This window comes from Rhinolophus ferrumequinum, chromosome 17, assembly GCF_004115265.2.
Source record: "Rhinolophus ferrumequinum isolate MPI-CBG mRhiFer1 chromosome 17, mRhiFer1_v1.p, whole genome shotgun sequence".
NCBI classification, from domain to species: Eukaryota; Metazoa; Chordata; class Mammalia; order Chiroptera; family Rhinolophidae; genus Rhinolophus; species Rhinolophus ferrumequinum.
Window position 1 is genome coordinate 10,032,499 of NC_046300.1, and position 21,675 is coordinate 10,054,173.

A 21,675-nucleotide genomic window follows, 5' to 3' on the forward strand; every position below is an offset into this window, starting at 1 on the left:
CAGTGTACACAGTCAGTTACCATCTGTGTGAAAAAACAAAACAAGAAAAACTAAAGGCACATAGGATTTGCCTAAAATACCCCTGGAAGGATACACAAGAGGGAATGAACATTGCTTTGCATTATTTTGAATTTTGAACCATGTGACAGTACAGCTTAATTTTTTAAAATATAAATTTTCATCAACAACAAAACAATTAAAACTTGCTTTGGCTGAAACACTAGAGGCAAGCCTGAGGTTAGTTACCCTGTGAACTGGCCCTCTCTTTGTTCCCTGCTCCTTGCACCCAAAGAAACGCAGTTCCACTCTGCAACCCTTTGGAAGAGGGTCAGTGATAGGAACTGACCATGGTGTTAGCACAAATGAATGAAAATATACAACAATGTTACTGTTACCTATTAACTGTCTAACTTCCCTGAGGAAAATGGCTCTAATAATGACGTATTCCTTTAAAAAATCCTCTATTCACTAAGAACTTACACACACACACACACACACACACACACGCATATTGACAAGTAATAAAGCAAAAAAAGAGTCATGGTGTGTTAACAGTTACCTCTATGTCTTCAGAGAGTATTCTCAGTCTAAGGGTTTCTCTCAGATCCAGAATCTCCACTTCCTGTCTCTTAATCAACTCTTTGCTCTCTTCTTTGTCAGCTAAAGCAGAGTTGTATTTGCACTGCAGAAAAAAAGAGTCATGATACAAGAGCTTTCTGCTTTATTTTCTGCATTTTTAGATTAAAATAATTTGCGTCTGAATTCTAAGGTGATATCCAGATTAACACAAATTAATTCAATAACTACTTATTGGATGAAGGTATGGGAGAATAAATACATGAATGGCAAAAAAAAAAAGGTGGAGAAGCCCCACAAGTATCAGCAAAAAACCATCTGGTTTTGTCACCTCTATTAGGAGACTGCCTTCAGAAAGAAAGGTGGAGTGCAGCAAGCTCCCTTTGGAGCTGAGGAGTGGGGAACACTGACAAAAACCTTCACCTACCCAACAGAAATAGGAAGCAGCAACATTTAACTTAGATACATGCAGGAGAAAGTAGTTACTTTAGGAAACAACAAAGTCCAATAATGGAAAAACAAACTCTCTTTCTATATAAGGAATGTCTCTGAACTTAACTAAAATGTGTTACATTGTTTTCTTGAAACACTTAAGGACACTATACCTTTTAACTATTACAGGCAACAACCAGACTTTTTCTGACCTAGTTTGGATCAGCAATCCCCCAAAAATACAGAGAAGTGTTCCCAGGGCAGTGAAATCTGAGAAATGTACAATGCAGGTTGCCTCCCACAGGTTGCCTCCCTGAGATGCACACTGCATGGTAACACAGTAACCGCTCTGCCAGGTCTGAAAATACAGACCCTGCTGAGCGGTAACTAGTTTTTCCACATCTGTTTGACCACAGAATCCTTCTTGTGGTGGAGCATTTATTTACTGTGTGAGGAGTCTCTGAAGTGTGTCTCATGCTCAAATTTAACATCTTGCTGGTGACAGAACCTACATTTACGTCCTTCAGTTCCTGCCTCAGGGTGTCGATAGTTTCTGTTTTCTCACAGACTGATGTTCTCAGCTCCTGGATCTGGCTCGTGAGGTCGGTCACCAATTCCTGACGAGGACAGAAATAGGATCTTCACACACAATGACATTAAGGAGGAGATTATGTTTAAATGAGAGATTGTGTAGCTTTCCTAATGACAACAGAAGCCGGTGTTATTTTAGCAAAATATGTCACATCACATTATTAATATCAATTTATATTTTAATGGTTTTATACCATTTGATGTGTTCATTTGCTTTGGTTTTATGAATGAATAAGAGCTAGATATAGAAGAAATTTATACCTGATTTTGTACTTGGACTTACATATTATGTCGATTATTCTAGTTAAAGTTAATACCGGGGATTTGAGAATTTCTATCATGGAACTCAGAGCCAACAAGAAAGGGTCACATTAACAGCATCTGAGTTAAAAGAGGTGAGACGTGTTTTAGAAGCATTGCCATGGAGAGAGAGAATAGTTTGCACATGAAAAACTCACTTAAATGAAAAACCTCATTCTAGCAACCTTGGAAGGTGAACAAGGCTTAAGTGCAGACAGAAATGCCAGCTGTCAGTCATCCTGGGAGCAGGAAACCGGAATGGTAAAGGCACATTTATTAAAAAAAAAAATCCCCAACACTAAAAAACAGGGAAATGAAGCTTCTACCGACCTTGCTATCATCTCTAGCCTTCTCCAGAGAACTGATGACTTTTTCAGTAGCACACAAACTCTCCTCTAGTTTCTGTACTTTTGCCATCTATGGGGGAAAAATATTTTTAGAAAAAAGAATTGAATCATAAAATTAACCACACACACTTTAAAAACAAAAAGTTGAAATCTGCTTTCACAGTATATAGTGTACACTAAGAGGAGTACTTGAAAATCATAAGTTGGGTTAAAAGACAATGATTTTGTGGTCTCTATCATGAGGCCACCAACGAATCATGATAAGCCACCTGAGACTTAGAAAATAAGAACTGAAAAATAATACAACAAAGCAAACATTCCATCTTTTTATTACCAATTGTCAACCTCTGAAAACTAAAACAGTTGTTATAATAAACTTCTTTAGGTATCAGGAAAAATTACAAAAATTAGGGTTAGCCTACAGGAATATACCTGCTGCTCACACTTGGCCATCTCTTTCTGTTTCTCCTGACGCACAGCCTCAAGAACATCTAAGATTTCTCTGGAAAAGAAAAATTATCTTTTACTGGTGACTTCATTCACTGGAAACAGGAACTGAGTCTATTTGTACGAAAGAGATTCAAATCAGCGCAAGCAAACTTTACGAGGCACAAACTTGGTGTTAAGTGTATCCCAGGACAAGTCAGAAACTATTTGATAAGAACCCATTTCTGTGCCACAATAGATTACTTTTCTTCAGAGTACTTAGGACTCCCTAGCATAACATATAACATATAGTATTTATTTATTACCAATCTCTGTGTGCGAGAATACAAAACTCGTAAAGATGGGGCTACCGTGTTCACTGTGTTCTCTGAGTGTCTGGCATTTGCCGGAAGAGCGCCTGGCTTGTTGGACGCCTCTAAGTGTTTGAACGAGTGACTGAATGTCAGCTGCCTGTTTCCTGACTAGATGTTTGCACCCACTAGATGTGTTCGCCACTGCATACCAGGGCCTAGACGAGAATCTCATAGTAAGAACTCTACAAGTATAATAAACAAATGCAAATTCTTCTCATTAGAGTAATATCACTCGGTGGGCTGAGGCCGAGAGACTGACAGAGATCACCAAGGAAAAGAACTTGCAGAGAAAGGGAAGAAAGAAATGGCATTCGTATTAAGGGACCAGGGGGAAAAAAGAGCAGCTGGAAAAAGAGTAGAGACAGAAGTAATAACCAATCCCCATCCATATTCCAATAATAAACACTGTGATTTATTAATAGAAGGCCCTGAGTTCTGATCACCACTGTTCATTTTAAAAGTACCATAGGTAGTTCTTGAATGTTTTAAAAAATTAAGTTCCTCTACATAGTGATTTATATAAAAGAATCTGATGTTCATTTTGGAATGCTTAAAAAAATAACTTTAGAGGGTATCAGCAATTTTAAAAAAACAAGATAAAGAATGTGGTAGTAACTGATATTTTAAGTCAACTAGCGGAAAAAATAAATAGCACTCACTTAGAACTGTTTTCTTTATCTTCTTCAAATTGTAATAATAATTTGTTATTGCGTTCTTTTTCTGCCTCAAAAAGCTCCATCAAATTCTAAAAGACAATGTGACATTAGATGTTCAGTAACTGTTACTAGTCATGTGTAGTCAACAGACGCATCAAGAACTTTCTGTGAGGCAGGCACTATGGGCCAGGCCAGTCGAGGAAGTTAGGAAGAGGTCAAAGCAGGGCTTGCCCGGCACTCTAAGGAACAGTCACACATCAGGACAAGTTCATGAGTAATCAATAAATACCCTTCTTAACTTACATTCAGATCAGATTTCAGAGTTTCATTTTCTTTTTTGCAGTTTTGGAGGTTTTTTGAAAGTTGGTCAATTTCAAACTTCATTACTTCTTGTAAGTTTTCATAGGAATCCTGTAGGCAGGCTTTGCTCTCAAGAAGCTTTTCATTTTCTAATCTTTATCAGGAAAACATTTTTACAATGGTAAATATAAACATTAAATGTAGTTCTGCTAGTCAGATTATCTGCAGTTCAATTTATCCCATCTACAGACCATTCCCAACTTACAGAAGCCTTGATTCACATAAATAAAGCTCCTCGAGAACTTATGTAAAATGTCCGTGACGCACAAACATATGAGACAGACTGGGCCAAGTGTAGTGTGACGGGGATGGAAAAGACAGGGTGGGCGTGTTAGCTTGTAGCCATCTCCTTCCTCATTTTTTCTCCCATGTGTCAACCAGACATGCTTCACTGATTGGCAATCTAGAGTGATGGGACTCATTTAGGGGGTTCCAGACCTAACCCTCATGTAACCTAGGGACTGGCCATTAGTTTTGTTGACAGCTCACCTCTATCCTTTTATCACATAGTCTCCCAACGCTACAAAGGTTGTTAAGGATGGCAAATGTGGCTTTGATCTGAGCAAGAGAGTGAACTCCCACGTGACAGAACTATCTTTTCATTCACATGGTTAATTACTGCTTTTTAGGTTTTCATCCTCTTGTTCTGCCCCCCCCAACATATTGTGACATGCCCTAACATCCAGAGCTCAGCCAAGAACTAGTGAACAACAAACCTGACCTGTCGACCATCCAAAGCAAATGCCTCAGCTATTACAGGAGGTTATTAGATAGGGATCTATCTGCTTTACTAACTGAAGGCCGAGTAGAAGTAGCAAATTGCAAAGCGATATAAATCAGTTACTAAAGATAGATGTACAGAAAATAGATAGTAGGGAGGGGGAACATACGTATTTATGACACAAGCTGTATATATAAATGAGGCAAAATAATTCAAGAAACACAGAGCGGTGTTGTGCTGTTTTATGCAGGAAGAGCCACGGTGGAGTATAAGCAGCCCAATAAGTAATGCATGGAGAACAATTAAATTATATCCAATTTAAAAAGCAAGGAAAAGTTGTTATTTTTAAGATAGAATTTAAATACACAGCCAAATGTAGTGAATTCTTAACATTTTAGATCTAGTTCAACTCTGACATGTAAACATGAGAAAATTAAGATCCTATAAGATTAGTAAAGTGACTTTACAAAAAAAAAAATCCCACACACTTATGACAGAGCTAAGATGAGGTTCAGTGATTCCGACTTTAAAAACAAATATTGGGTATAAGGAAAAACAGCAGAGCACCTGTGATGGTAAGTGGCAGCCTTGGGGAGACAGAAGAGGGAAACTAGGGTCAAGTATATGGTGATGGAAGGAGAACTGACTCTGGGTGGTGAATATATAGATGATATATTACAGAATTATACATTTGAAACCTATATAATTGTACTGAACAATGTCACCCCAATAAATTTAATAAAAAACAAACAAATACATCTAAAAATAAAAAAATAAGTGGCAGCCATGGTGTTGGCAAATGGGGGTGGAGGGTGATGAGGGCCGTGTGGACACAGCACACGCTCCTCTCTAACACTCTCTAAAGGGAACGAGTGATTCACATGGCAGTTGATGGTTGCCATGCAGGACTGTGGGCCCTGTGCCACCAAACTGGTTTTTAAGAGGATGCTGAAGTATGATTTTCACAAGAAAACTCTCATTTTTAAAAATGCTATGCTAAAACTTTTAAAAATCCATACTGGGCATGCCCAATAAAAATGTGCAGAGATCGATTTGGCCTACAGATCTCAGGTTTTCTTCCTCTATTTTAATTCCTTCTTGTATATTCAGAAAACACTCAAGAGCTATGGATTTTAATGTTTGCAACTTCTATAAAATTTAAGTTCAAGGTTGTCTATGAGCAGCTTTTCTAGATTGAGCAATCACACTCATATCACACTCAAAGCACCACATTCAACACGTCCATTATTAATTATTGCTGAAGACCTAGGAGACAGTACCAAACAAACACAAATTGTTTTCAGTTACGTTTTACAAGAGGCTGAAAGTAGCAAGGAAAAAAAACAGTGAAAAAACAATTTACCTCTTAGAGTACTTGACTAACCGGCCAGATTCTGGAGAGCTACTGTGGACGATGGTGACGACTATTGATTTGGTCTACTTTGCACTGTCCCTTCCTCTAGAAAGAACACCTTTCCCTCTGGAACAGGCACATTCACCGGGGCTGGGCCAACACCAGCTCCAAGCCTCGGGAAGTGACTGGTCCAAAGGCAGGCAGATGACTCAAGCAAGGCCAATTCAAATTCTCCGGGGATTGATATATGGCTGTGGGCAGAGCAGACTTCTTCGCAGGGGTGGTTATGCAAGGAGACAGAATATAGAGCAGTGAGGCAATCTGTTCCCTGTCCCATAGAGGAAGGCCCTCAACAGTAGGACAGAAGGAGGGCAACACACAGAGGGAGGCAGGACAGGGACTGAGAGAGAGAGAGAGAGACAGAGACAGAGAGAATGCACACTGGCCATGCTGTTTGAGACTTAGTCTTGTTTGTCCCTGAAATCAAAATCACCTCGGGGGTTCCCAACATTGTGAGCCATAAATTACCTTTTTGTTTAACTAATTTGAGTTGGGTTTCCAGCACTTTCACTGCAAACAGCCCTGGATTAGCAGTGATGTGAAACCCTAGCAGAACAAGGGTACCTGACGTGATCCAGCTGGAGCTGTACGTGCACATGTCTCTCAGAAAGGCTGTTGAGTTCTCTCTCCTGACTCTCTCGGAACGCACTGTACTCCAGCTTCACCGAAGACAGCTCCTTGTCGGCAGAATGAAGAACTACTCGCAGGTCATGCACCTCACTTTTCAAAACTAAAAGGCAAACAAAATAAATCTTCAACAGGCTTCCATATATATATATAACAAAGTAGACAAATAAATTTGATAGGTATCTTCACACAATCAGCAAAATCAAGCTGAAGAGACCATTTTCAGTAAAGATGTTTAACAACTAAGTGGTAGGCACCTAGGAGCACTGAGATTTCTATTTTCTTCCTCTCCCTTGCTCGTGGTTTTTGGTATATTTCTACCAAAAAAGGAAGAGTTAATGTCTTTCTGTCCCTGACTTGTAGGCCACTTGATTTTCTACATTTCTCCTTGTAGAGTGTGCATCAAAACTCAATATAAGTGGGGGGAAAAATCAAGAGATTTAACATATTTTAAGTGACCTAATCTTACTTATTGAAAGAAAACCTCTTGGAAATTTGCCAGACTTTCCAAAATGACTTAAACGCTTCTGGTCTTCTAAGGAAACTCCAACTGGAAGTAAAATTAGGTAACTTCTTAAATCAAAGAAAATAGAATGGCTGTCTTTTTTTGTTTTAGCTTTATTACCAACTACTGCAAATACTTGGATTAAAGGAGAAATAAACTGAAAAGAAAAACAAAAAACTGGGAATCAAATGATATTCCCACATCTACAAATATATACCAAAATATAATTTATGCTTTATTTTGTCACTATTAAAACATTATTCACCTTATGAATTCAAGATGCTTCATTTTCAAAGCAGTATTAAGACTTTAAGCAAACAACTGTATCATTTGCTTATGAGCAGTCCTGAAGCAAATTGTCCTTTATGATATGTCACTAGTACCCACTGCCATGCAAACTCAAGTCTGGTCATCGAATTAAAATAATCCAAGATACCACCAACCAAAAACACAGAGGCCAGATTTAGTCATACAAGTAAACAGATACTGGGTTATAGTGTTGAGATCCAAAGCTCCCAGTTGTTCAAACTTACAGTCATTCTTAGTTTGAGTGTCCTGAAGTTGCTTTTCAAGGGCATTCAACTGTGAGAGATGCTCTTGCTGCTGTTTGGTCCAATCTGTTCTCTCAGATGAGAAAAGCTGTGGGAAAGAGATCAATTTACTGAAACAGGGATACTGGCACGCTCAAATACACTCCAAATCGTTATCCTAGTTTTTTTTTCAAATCTAGTTTTAAGGTCTCTGACCAGAAGAAAACTGGATGTTCCCATCAGCTACAGTGAGGATGCCCACCAGAAGGAGGGACCCCTGCCAGACACACAGCAAGGGGTCCCTTGGCACCAGCGACTACGAGGGCCAGAACTCGGGCTACGGTGTGTGTCTCACCATCAGGGCAGGATGCAAAGTAACAAAGTAGACCATACAGCTCAAAGCAGCCCTAACTGAGGCTTCACCAAGTCATTTTCCTCCTGTAATACTCTCCCTTTGGAGAGTATTACATGTGTGGAATCTGTTCCACACATTTCTGGGCCATCCTCTGGGTCTCACCTCCTGCATTTGTGTAGAATGATGTTCCAGTTTGTCAATGTGCTGCTGAAGCTTTAGGTTCTTACGCTCTTCTTCATCCAACTTGACTTGAAGGGCACTCATTTGTTCCTGCAACACAAAAATTTCAGTTGTCCAAATGCTTTTAATGGAAATCTCAAACATTCCACCATTTCTTCACATTAAAAAAAAAAAAACACACACAAAAAAAATAAAACTCAACCTCATGTGGGACAAAGGAACCAAAGGCCAGTTTGGAACCAGAAAACAATTTCAAAAGACAACACAAATGATCTCTCATTGCCGAATGACATTTGTGGTCCGTCAAAGTGGGTCATTTGAAACACAAAGAAGAGATAAAAATTAAAATCATGGATTAAACTATAGAGCCATTGAACCACAGAAGCTTTCTCAGGGCTGCATGGAGTGACTTCACCAGGAGTACTCCATGACATAAAAAGGGCAAAATTTTGGAATTTGAGGTGGTTTGGATCCCTCTAAATTTCACTAGACAGAGAAAAACTTTTTAAAAAATAAACAAATCACCAGAATTCTGAGATAAAGAAATCTCACATTATTTCAAATATACCAAAAACCGTCTAAAATTTCATCCATAGTAAGATTCTTTCAACTACTTTAATTTTCATATAAACCAGTTCTGGACCGTGAAGCTAGTGGCAAACTGGTCTTTTTACATATGAGAACCAAAATCCCAGGAGATGGCAGCGTGACTTGCTAAATGTTGCAAAGTGAATTAAAAGAAGAAGAGTGGGCTGATTTCTAAGCCAGGGACCTTTGCACATCCATACTTAAAAAAAGATACTAAACAGGTTGGAGCACTGCAAGTTATAGAAAATTAAAATGATAATCAAAGAAAATTCATTTAAATGATTGTCTAATTATTTATCTTTTTCTAAAACTAAACATTACCTGCACCATTCTAAGCTCTTCAGAGATGGCCTCAAAAGCTTGTTCATTCATCTCAGGTGGAACTGGCTCATTTAAGATGTCATCATCTAATCTGCTAGAATGCTGAGTGTGCATGGCGCCTAAGCTCCCCATTTCAGGGCTTAATTTTGGTCCCGGTCGAGACCAAAGCTGGTAAGCCTTGGTTGGTGTAGTTATGATCTGCAGCAAAAAATGATTATAATAAACAACATTAGCACACATGAAAAAAATACCACATTTAGTCATTGTGTGAACACAAAGGATAAAACTGAAACTGTATTAATGAAAAGAAAAGAACAAGTGTCCTTGAGAGGCAGCATAGAAATGCCCAAGTGGAAACAAATCTATCAATTCAATGCAGTCTCAAGCAAAATTCTAATAAGATTTAGAAAGATGAAACTTGATAAGCCGATTCCAAACTTTATACAAAGAATAAATGTGTAAGAAGAGACAATTAAAAAGAGAACAGATTGAGAAGACTTCCCCGGCCAATATAAAAATACATTAGAAAGCAATGATCATCTAAAAAATGCATTAGTAGCATATGAATTGTCCAATATAATACTGGAAGAAAACACAAAGTCCAGAAATAGAACGATTTATATGTGGAAAGTTCAAAACAGCGAGAAAAACAGAAACTGTTAAAAAGTTAAATCCCTATTTCATACCACTCAAAATAAAATAGATGCATTAGACTTCTCAATGTAAAAACAAAATTATAAAAATAGTAAAAGAAAGTAAAATATACTGACAATCTTGAGATTGGGTCTTTAAAAATGAATAAAAGAACAATAAACCTGGCTGTATCAAAAATTTAACATGAAGGCAGAATATATTCGCAGTAGGCACAACAAATAAAAGACTAACACATAAAAACTACAAATCAGAAGAAAAAGATAAACAAGTACTAGGAAAAGGGGCTCTTTTTCCATAGAAAAGGATATACAAATGGAAATGAACATAGCAAAAGATGTTCGACCTCACTAGAAATGAGGGAAATGTAAATTAAAACCTTAACAAGATACCGTTTTTCACCCATCAGACTGTCAAACATTCAAGAGCCTGACAACGCCAGTTCTGGGGGCTTGTGCTGGAGAATGAGTTCTCCCCGACTTCCTGGAGAGGTACATGCTGCGGCCCCCTGGAGCGGGTCCTTCCTTCAGCAGGACTGATTCCAATCTGAGATGTCCTAAGACTACCCAGAGAATGCCTGCACTGGAAACCGTCTGCATAAGCCATGGGTCATCCAAAACACAGAAGCCTCAGTGTCAAAGGAGGTAGTGCTGTTGGCACGAGTTAATGTGGGAAGACCCAAGGTATATCCCTAAGTTAACAAAACCCCACTGCAGAGTAACATACATAGGATGATTTCATTTATTTTTAAAAACAAGGCACACCAAAAAACAATCTATGAAATAAATCTACATATCTTTCTCAGTCCATGTATATCTACAGCACAAAATTGTTAAGAAAAAGGATTCCCAAATTGATAACAAATGACCCCTGGGGATGGGGGTGAAGGACTAGATTAGACCCCAGTTGGCAGTGGGGCTCAGTAGGAACCCTAACCTACACTTGAACTTATGTATATTTTTATTAAGCAAGGAGAATGTACTCGTAAAGCACTCACATAATTAAAAATGAACAAAAGATCTGCACTGCTAAGCGAATCTTGGCAAATATTTTAATCCCCGTCTTCCTCACCATAAAATGAAAATACGACTAGAATGTCAGTGCTTCAAACTCAAATGCCGCTGTGCTAAGTTGCGACAGACACAAATTATGAAACATTCGCCAATATTCACAAGTATTTAAAAATGGTTTCCTACACAGATTTTAAAGGCTATCCTTTTTAAAAAGCAAAGAAAAATATTCTACCTTTATAAGAAAAAATAGCATTTTCCAGGTTAAATAAATCATGATATATGCATACAATAGCTTCTTACGCAGCTGCCAAAACAAACAAAAACCAAAAGAAGAGAAGGTTCTTTTTTCCCTTCATGTACTGGACAAACTCTAAAATATGGTTCTATTTTAAAACAACCAATCAAGATGTAGAATGATGTGTATTATATGTATGTGTAAAATAAGAAAAAGAAAGAAAACAAAAAAACTCGGTGACACTGCCTCCAAATAGGGTCCTGGCTGGCTGGAAGGCTAGCAGACGGAAAGAGACTTGTCACTGTATACGCTCTGTGCCTTTAAATATTCCAGTCACGTGAATTACCTATGCAAACAAATGAATAAAATCACTTTTAAAAGCAGTGTCTTGTTAAGTGACACCAAAAGCATCACTGCCGAAGTGTAAGTTTAAGATGTGTGAGGAAGTTTCTGATTAGCCTTTGGAGAATTTGGTACAAAAAGCTTATTAAATCACGAGCAGCATCAGCTCTTAACCTTTCGCTTTCTTTGCGTATTCTCCTCTCTCCTCAATCTCAGATGATGACAGGTTTTTTTTCCTTTTATGAAGGCTATGGTAATTTAGGGGGAAAACCCTCCTGTTACCCCCAGTGTTCCCCTCGACCCTATAGTGGTCTCTGTCTTTAGGATTTCTGTTCTTCCACTGCAAGCTTTGAGCACACGACACATTAGAGCAACAGCTGCTATTTACTGAGATCTACCCGGTGCCAGGTACTTTATTCTCTCATTGAATGCTCTAAAAAACCTAAAGAAAAAAAAAACCCAATTAAATGATCCTCATCTCCAATTCAAAGACAACAAATATGCCACTAGGAAACCCTGCCTGAGGATACTGACACATTAGAATCTGAATCCAGGTCTGACCCCACGGTGTATTCTTTCCTGCAGCACCTGCCACTTGGGTACGTCACAGCACTAGGACCAGTTTCACCCTGGGTTATCTGCCTGCGAGGGATTCTAGCGTATGTGGAGGTAACCTGCAAACTCCATTATTAATAAAATAAGATAGCAGTGACTTAAGACTGAAGTACTGCTTCAGGTTACCTACCTTAAGTGTTTCAGCATGAATTTTATTCAGCTGAGAGACTTCTTGTCGCTTGCAGGCTTTTGTTGCTTCCAAAAGGTTTTCAAGATTAAGGTTTGCTTTTTGCAAAGACTGAAGCTCTGATTCCAATTCTAGCTGCCTTTTCCTAATAGATATTGAGTACTTCAGGTAATAAGTAAGGTTACACATTGGTAAAGTACTTTACAGTTTATGCACGCACATAACTTTATAGTTATCTCTTTAAATCAGAGTTATTCTATTACACAGCTCAGAGACTGATGATGTCAGCTGATGACAAGTAAACGGCAGAGCTCCAATTCAGGAGCCCAAACAGTCCATGATGACTCCTTTTGAGATACATTATTTCTAAAACAAATACTTCTTTATATTTTAAATAACTGAGGATTAACCTCAGTTATAACATGAACATGGTGTATCTTTGTTTTCTTTTACACAAAGAGCATCAAGTACGAATATTAACAAATCTGAAATTGCTAAAACTACAGATATAATTCATAACAACACTGGTTGAAATTTGGTGGCCGGATAAAGAATTTACGATGTAAGTTCAATAGCTATTCATCTCAACAGGTATATCCCTTAAAACATTCCTATCACCAAGTTCATTAAATATATTATTAAAGAGCTAGAAGTCTATGTCAATTATACTTCAATTTAAAAACAATGAGTAAAAAAAGAGCAAAACTAGAAGCAAGCCCTTTTCCCTCATGGCCAAACACGTTAGTTGCTATATGAGAATTTAATATTTTAAGTAAAATACTCAATTAAATCACCACTGTCAAAGCCCTAAACGAAACCAACATTTAAAGATATTAAAATAGGTAGCATGAATGTGTATTTATACTTTACCTGGTTAGTTCTTTGAATTCTTCATACTCTTGCTTTGAATTATTCAGCTCGGTCTGAATTTGCAGGAGTTGTGCTTTTAACTTCTCGGTGTTTGCTAATGAACATGGCTCTTTTGCAACTTTAGGAGAGAATCCTTGCTGACTTGATAATAAGGGAACAACTTGGTCTGTGAAAGATAAAAATAACAGAATCCATTTTCTAAGTTCTCTGCCAGGTATTGTTTTGAAGCACAAGAAGGAAAAATGAGAAAAGGGTTGGAAGGTGGACCCTAAAATACGAGAGCCTATAATTCAGCAGGAGACATAGGTACACAACACAGTGTGGCAAACAGTACTAGAAGTTGTTTTTGAGAAGCTTGAAGCCACAGGACAGAGGGGCATATATTTAAGGCCACACCAGTAGGAGCAAGAGCCAACCACGACGGAAGTGCAGCACGCAGAAGGCTGGAAAGGAAACACCGCCAGCTCAATCTGGCAAAAATCAGTGCCAGCAGCTAATGTTAATAGTCAACGAATTTTAGGAAAGGAAACACATAGCAAAAGCAGCAAGTTGAAAGAACTTGGTATTGTCTACCAGGTAAAAAAGATTAATTTTTAAATCTCTTTTTAAAAGATTAAAATTTTTAAGTTTGCTTAGAAGATTGAGTATGTCGAAGAGAGTCTCACTGAGTTGCAGTGTGGGAAAATATCAGGTAACAGTTGTCTAAAGAATGATGTATGTTTTGAAGACAGTGGGGTTCAGAAATTACCGTTATTATCTTTCAAAGGCGTAAGTCAAGGTACGATTGAGGCCAAAATGTCCTCAAAATACAGAGAGCCTTGTAGGGAAAAGTAGTTGAAATAACACAAAAAACTTGATTTTAACTTTATATCTAAAATCTTAGTCTCTCCATAACCCAAATACTAATAATTTTATTAAGTCACAACAGAATGGAAGAAGGCTTGGAAAAGGAAATTTTAAAAAGCAAGGAGACAAACAGGCTTCTTTGAGTGCAGAATAAAACGATTAGAACTTTCTCAATTTCAACCTAAAGAGAAACAAAGGCTAAGAGTATGATAAAAGACCATGAAAATATTCACTGTACAAATGGAGCAAACACAGACTTTGTTACTAGATCCCAGAGCATTTACACCATCAGCTGCCAAGCCGCTAAGTTAGATTCAGTACTAACGAAACCACGTTTCACAAAAGGAGAAGTAATCTTATGGAAATACCATGTAACTAAGAGTGGACGCCGGCAAGCATGACCAGAGACCATGACACCAGGACCAAAAACACTGCTATGTGGACCAGGAGTCGGATGACGCTGACATCTCTCACCATACAGACCTTAATCGGGTGCAGACATTCCCACTCTACATGCATTCATGTTGTGCTTAGGTAACAAGCACTTTTCATTTCAAATACTTAAAACAGGAAAATTCCATTTAATAAAAATTAAAATATTTGAATCAATCTTTTATCCACAAAACCAAGATATATAATGGGTATTTCCTTGCGATATCCATTAGCTTACATAACTTACTATTCTGATTTGAGAAAAAAGTAGAGAAAGTACCATCTGATAACTTAGAAGAATAAGTCTGTATATAAGAAGTTTACACACCAGATCTGAAGGCTAAAATGAAGACCCCCAATGCAAGGCAATCAAAAGCCCTTTATAACAGCCCCCGTGCCCCTAGAAGGCATGTACTACAACAATCACTTCTTACTTTTGTCATCTTTCTCTGTGCCACATACTTCAGAGAAAGCTTTTTCTAGCATTGCAATGGTCTGGGCATCCATTTCTTGGGCTCTCTTCACAGGCTCCAAGGATCTCAGTCTTCTATTTTCCTCCCTGAGGGAATGGTTTTCCATAGCATATTTTGCAACTCTGGGGTGGTGCTCTATCTGTGACACAGAAGAATGGCAGACTTACAAGTTCACAAACAAGTCCTTAATGAACAAGTGTTTCTGAAAAGCCATTAGAAATGCTATGAATGCCATGCGCACTGCTGGTGATAGCCTGCTGTCTCCACTGCGGAAAGCAGCCTGGCATTTGTGATCAGAGACTGAATACGGGCACATCCCACAACTCCACATTCTCCCCTGGGTCTGTACCCTTGAAACCTTCACTCAGGCATCTAAGGAAATAATCACAAGGGTGTACACTACGGCAGACTCTTCATGCAAAGGCGACTGCTTACATTAACGTGATGAAAAGAGTAAGGGAGCTCTACTGACCAGGATCGAATGCCCTCCAAGATACCGTAAGCTGCCTTTTGTGTATAAAAGGAATAAAAGTAAAAATATCTACCCATACTAGTTTGAATATGCATAAAACCTCTGGGAAGATATACAGAACTGAAAACTGATTATCTTTGGTTTTCAGTGATGTGCCTACCCATCCTTCCCAGGGAAAAAGAAAACAACGACTTCAAAGGGCTGACCTGTACAGAGGCTACCCATTCAGATAACCTCTACTGAGCACTGGGATGAACGAGGCTTTGCCTGCTGGGGTTGGGCGCTGTGGTAGTAACATCACGTCTTCCTCCCTTTTCCCTTCAGGTTTTATTATTTTAGAAAATGGGAGGAAACCACTGATGTAATCATATGGTCAGTTCAATTCATTTAAAACACTTTCCATTGTATTCCATTGCATTCCAAAAATTGGGTGACAGATTTATATTTGCCTTGGACTTCTTTTCTTTTTAGGAATACTGTAAATGTCATGTACTCACTTGTTCTCGCAGAGTTTGAATCTCATCCCTTAATTCCGACAGCAAACGATCCTGTTCCTCTGGCAGAAAACTTCCCCGCGATTCCTTGTGGAGCTTCTCCAGACGCATTATTTGGTCCTCTCGGAATTTCACAATCATTTTATTAGACTGAATAAATTTCTCTTTTTTGAGAGTGAGGTCTTCTAACTGGGTAACTTTTTCTATTAGAGACTTAAGAAATTCATAATTTGGTTAAACGTGAAAAAGAAATCAGCTCCCCTAAATTTTCACAAACCAAGCAACAAACACTAACTTCCCATTTAATCTCAAAGGTAAAATTTGATTTTTCACAGCCTTCCTTTGTTTTATTTACTTGTGCCATTTTTTTCCACTCAGAAAGGCACCACATAGTAAAGCCTAAAATATCTTACATCCCCTTTATACTAATCCAGTTTCCTACCTTCTTTTCCTGTTCAGATTTCTTAAAGAATAACATTGCCTCTTGGAAATACTTCACGTAATTAGTCTCATCTCTGTCTATAATTGATCCAGTCAGAAAGGGAAAGAGGAAAAAAAATGTTTAGCTCTCAAATCTGAAGACCAAGACACAAGCTAAAACAGCCTTTGACCGACTGCTCTCAATTAATCTAAAACATCCAAACTATTATCACCAGATCACGGATTTCAAATTAACCCAGTCCACCTAGTAGCTCTTCTTTGAAGAAAAACAAGTCTCTCATCCTATTTAGTAAACATACATAGATTACATACGATATAACAGAATTTTAGAAGTGGATCTAAATGAAATTTATTAGTATGTCTTTTTGGCAATTAATAGAAATGAACTATTCAAAATTATTTCTACTCCCCCTTCCCACACATCTCACAGAATTCAGTGCCTACAGAATCTGTATCTGGTAACAGACCAAGTACCATGTTCCCACATAGGTGAAATAAACAGAAACAAACACTTATGGGGAAATCTGAGTAGCCTGATTGTTTTGTGCCTGTTGTCGAAGGGTTCTCACACTAATATCCACATGTGGTCGTCCTCAGGAGAAAGATCACTGTGCTCATCGTACCTCTGGACAGAAAGCTTTCTGATGGTATCTGCCCTGAAGAAAGCTGGGCCAGCTGTTCTTTGAGCCTCTTCACTTCAGCTTGGAGCTGGCTCACATTTCCTTGAGTGTCTTCATTTACCACTGCCTGTTCAAGAATTTTTTAAGAAGCATGAAAAGAACGTTTTTTGAGTTGTACAATCTTGTTTTATATTTGTTTGTATGATTTGGAGTGACGGACAGCAAACCAAACTGCACTTCCATCTCACAAACAGTGGTCAAAAGGCCGCCATGTGCTATAGTGGGGAGGAAGCTTCTTTGCCTTGTGCTCATACCCGCAGCCAGAGACTACGCTCCCACTCAGGTCTCCGCTGTTGACTAGCCCTGGGCCCCCTTGGGCTGGGTCAGCCCTGGGATCTGGGTGTGTTCATGGAACTTGCCTTCTTCCTGAGACGGACAGCCTGCCCCTACGGTGAAGAGCAAGGCCCTCAGTGGGTGTGACGTTCCCTCTGCCTCAGCTCATTCTAAGACTGTGAAGAACTGCAGGGCTGGCCTGGGCTCCATTAGCGAGGTAGAAACCACTCTCTCCCAAAGCATCCAACCCTGTATTTCCTAACAGCCCTCCTGGAAGGAAGGGTTAGTGTGACAGCTCCATGTGTTTTATCACCACACTTACTACTATTTTAAAGAAATGTCTCTTTAAGAAATTCTTTTTAAGAGAAATGTCTTATTTGAGATGACATCTGTGAGTTTCAAAAAGGCCCACAAAACCTACAGGGTGATAACAAGAGCCAACAGCTGAGTACCAACCAGATCAACGGGACCCAGTTGTGAAATACCCAATGCTCGAGTGAAGGAAAAAGCCCTCTGATAGCCCCAAGGTCTCCATGTTGTCTTAAGCCAGGTCTGCCCATTGGGAAAGATCTAAATAGTTCACTCTTAAACAAGTCCCAGATATCTCAGCCGCTTTTGCTGTAGCACGGGACTTACCATTGATAGTGACTTGTGTAAGGCTCCTAGTTTTGTTGTTTTATGTGTTAAGAAGCCATTTCCAGTTGCTTCTGATTCTTATGGCCTCATTACAAGGCACTCCTGTACATTCTGACATCATAGTGACATCATAATTCGAATTACTCCTGCCGTCTTCCACACTCTAAAACTTCTAGTAAGTCCCAAGAGATAGGGTCAGGATACTCTAATGAATTTTCCTCCTCATATAACAAATACCCCACCAGAGGGTCATAATCCAATAAAATGAATGAATGACTACACCTACCGTGTTTCCCCCAAAATAAGACTCTAATGCATCTTTTGGAGCAAAAATTAATACAAGACCCGGTATTATATTATATTATATAAGACCCGATCTTATATTATAGTAAAATAAGACCGGGTCTTATATTAATTTTTGCTCCAAAAAATGCATTAGAGCTGATTGCGCGGCTAGGTCTTATATTCAGGGAAACAGGGTACACTCTTCTGACTTACCCAGAGGAAGAGACAACATGGACTCCTCCACTCTTACCATGATAAGATGATCAGGGAGTCTACTTTTGGGGTAAGAATGACCAATTTCTCCTTTGAAAGACAGCGGAAATTAATCACTGCACTCCATATTTTACCTTATTTTTAATCAGCTTGGCTCTTTGAGCAAAATTCAGCGTTGACAGGGTTTCCCCGAAGCACCTGGGTCCGGGATGGACGTTGGCAACTATGGCTGTTTTGGCGTTACCACCCAGGGAATCCTGTTTAATGACATGAATGGCACACATTTTCAGAGAAGAAACCACAAGATCTTTTTTAAGCAAAGGTAATGTATGCTCTGACCACTGAGGCTGAGAAATTATCCACCTGTCAGCCTCCGTGAGCATAACCAAAACAAGGACCCAGGAACCCGCGAGCTACTTTACCCGAAGTAAGAAGGTCAGCTTGGAGTCTCGGTAGCACACGTGTCTCTGTTTGCCATTACCCACATCGACAAGGGCGGTAATCACTTGGCCCAGGCAGCTTAACGATCGGTTTATGTTACCTGCTTCCTAAGGCATTGGCGAAAAAGAACAAAAACTCAGGCGCACTAGTTTCATTGTAGTATTTTGAATTAAAATATGCCTAGCAAAGTGACAATTTTGAATGGAAAGGGAAGTTAGGGACAATATTAGTTAAGGATAACTAACTTTTCAGCAAAAAGTTGTCCTCAACTATCCCCTACTTTTTCCTATTTGACACACACTACAGTTTTAGTCTTCAAAGACAGACACAAAAATCATGTGGAAGGGGGGAAAAATCAATGTCACCTCATGATTGTAATAGTTTTAAATTGACCTATAGATAGGAATAAAACCCAGAAAAAACAGAGGAGTTGGAGTACTGCATTACCAGGCTTATTTTTCAATGCTTTTATGTTAACATGTTTACTACATAATAAGGGTGTGATAACTTGTAACTCACCCCCATGTCCCACAAAGCCACTGATGAACTTACCACAAGAGAACACCCAGTCTAATTCTGTAAAGCATAATAAAACCCCCTTTAAAAAGTGGTTTGGGGAGAAAAAAATGTTTACTGGATTTTTACTATAGGAGCATATTTCTATAACTGGGTCTGCAGTGGAGGGATCAGAAAAAAGAAAGGGAAGGAGCACTTTCTGTGTACTAGATGGGATGCTGCCCAATTCAAGAATCATTCAATAAAACCAATTAGATCTTTAAAGAAAGGGAGAGAACGAGTAGGAATTATAAAGCAAGAGTTCCGGACTGCCACCACCTGCTTTACCCTTCAGTAAATCAGGAAGACGGGAGCGCTGTCTGTGGTGCTGAATGACACGTGCTGTCTGAATCTCAGCTCTACTCTTAGCTGGATTCCCTGCCCCCACCCCACCAACTGACTTCAGTTACTTTAAAATAGAGAGGATAATAGTACCTACTTCCCAAAGTTGTTGGGAAGGATAAATGAGTTCATATATGTGAAACATTCAGAACAGACCCGGCGTATGTCCTATTATAAACATATGCTATTTTTCTTTGTTTCATGTCTCAATAGAAACACGAGCCTGAGATTGCCTGAGAACTCAAATCCTCGCTTTTAATGCAAAAGTAGACTCTCCTCCACTGTTTCCGACTGTTCGCCCCTAGCCCTCACATGTGCTATAGAACCCACACACATATATTATTACCATGCACACATACACACTGGCAGTACGTATATTACAGGAACTGCTATTCCCACTGGTACTAAGACGAGGTCCTTAACCCTCACCCCCGAAACATTAAACAGCACAAGCGCTCTCCTTTCTCTTTAGGCTCTCCCCTCATGAATCTGGTAGTGGTGGGCCAGATGGCTAAGTTCTTATAAAACAGGCTTTCTGCACAAAGTCACTCCAAACTTTTGTTTCCCAGCGCCTGGGGAGTGGAGAGCAAACTTAGCCGGCACTCCTGGTCCTCGATGAGCTCGGCCGACTGGCGCCTCCACCCAGACCCACCCACTGATCTGTGCCAAGATGCCAAATGCCACACTCCCTTGGCATCCACAATAATCCTTAAGATGTCCCCTGCGGGGCATGTGGTCCCTGTTCCTCTCTCCCTACCCAAACCCTGTCCTCTTTGAGAAAACTCAAGAACTGCTACTTATCCATGCTTCCTCTGAGTAGTCCATGTCATACCCTTGTTCCTCTGACCGCTGCTGCCACTTGTATTATTGTCTCCTCTGGCATGAATTCAAATACGCGTGCTCCTGACAGACTTGTCCTATCCCATGTATGTTTACCATCCCTACCCCACAACAAAAATTTCTGTATCTTTTGGATGAGAGGAATTTCTTACTCCTTTGTAGCTCTCACAACACTTAGCTTGGTATTGACTTCTAGTAAGAATTCACACGCAAGTTCAACTGAAGAGCTTAATTCCATTCTTACCTTCAACCTCATCCCTTCTGCATGGGTGTCTTTTTGCCGTTCAGATCCTGCTAAATCCACCAGATTGAGTAAGGAGGTCCGTATATTCACAGTCTCATTGCTTTTCTCCATTGACTCTACTGTAATTGTAAAGACTGCATGAGACCTAGAAGATTCTCTGTTCATTGATGTTGATGCCACACGCCTGTTTCTCCATCCTCCAGACAACACCTAAGCAAAAGGAAACTACGTCATCACAACATCCAGGTGGCCACAAGAGCTACTAACATCAGTAGGAAATTCGTAAACAGTAGTAAGAAAAATATTGGTCCATTGAGGAATATACTCAAGGTATTTTCCTTTCCTTTTCCTTTTTTGTCCCCTTTCCATGTTATGGAAAGAGAACAAAGAGGAAATCAAAAAGCATAGGATCTAGAACTGGTCTTGCCATTCTCTGTGTTAACACAAGTCACAAAATCTCTCCGAACCCTTTCTTTACCTAGATAATGAGAAAGCCAGAAAGATAAATCTCAAAATGACCTTCAAGCCCCAAGTTTTGCCAGCTCTTTCGGTCTATAAAGTTTTTGTTCTCCCTTCCTATTTTCTATGGCAAGCAGGGTACATGAAGGTTCAGACTGCAGGCTCTAGAATCAGATGAACATGCGGTCAACTCCTGGTTCTACTGCTCATTAGTTGTATGGTCTGGTGCCAGTTGAACCTTTCTGAAGCTCAGTACCATATTTGTAAAATGGGGATATGGGTACCTACCCAACAGGGCAGAACACCTCCAACTGTAATATGCATACTATATGTGCTGCCGAAGCGAGCACTTAATATGCATACTAATCGCCTAGGGATCTTGTTAAAATTCAG

The 21,675-nt window shown here is 39.3% G+C and overlaps 1 protein-coding gene across 1 annotated transcript in view; it reads right to left on the reverse strand.

The window, feature by feature from the left end:
• Positions 1–21,675, reverse strand: part of KIF15 (kinesin family member 15) — a 51,822-nt gene that overhangs the window by 13,764 nt on the left and 16,383 nt on the right. The window contains exons 8-26 of the mRNA XM_033133280.1: positions 20,824–21,033; positions 18,824–18,949; positions 18,536–18,658; positions 16,938–17,061; positions 16,316–16,392; positions 15,877–16,086; positions 14,869–15,046; positions 13,157–13,322; positions 12,290–12,431; positions 9,304–9,501; positions 8,377–8,484; positions 7,863–7,968; positions 6,762–6,927; positions 4,006–4,156; positions 3,706–3,791; positions 2,679–2,748; positions 2,230–2,316; positions 1,521–1,625; positions 560–682 (exon numbers count right to left, since the gene is read on the reverse strand). Coding sequence (XP_032989171.1) covers positions 560–682; positions 1,521–1,625; positions 2,230–2,316; positions 2,679–2,748; positions 3,706–3,791; positions 4,006–4,156; positions 6,762–6,927; positions 7,863–7,968; positions 8,377–8,484; positions 9,304–9,501; positions 12,290–12,431; positions 13,157–13,322; positions 14,869–15,046; positions 15,877–16,086; positions 16,316–16,392; positions 16,938–17,061; positions 18,536–18,658; positions 18,824–18,949; positions 20,824–21,033 — 2,556 coding nt within the window. The remainder of the gene's footprint in view (positions 1–559; positions 683–1,520; positions 1,626–2,229; positions 2,317–2,678; positions 2,749–3,705; positions 3,792–4,005; positions 4,157–6,761; positions 6,928–7,862; positions 7,969–8,376; positions 8,485–9,303; positions 9,502–12,289; positions 12,432–13,156; positions 13,323–14,868; positions 15,047–15,876; positions 16,087–16,315; positions 16,393–16,937; positions 17,062–18,535; positions 18,659–18,823; positions 18,950–20,823; positions 21,034–21,675) is intronic.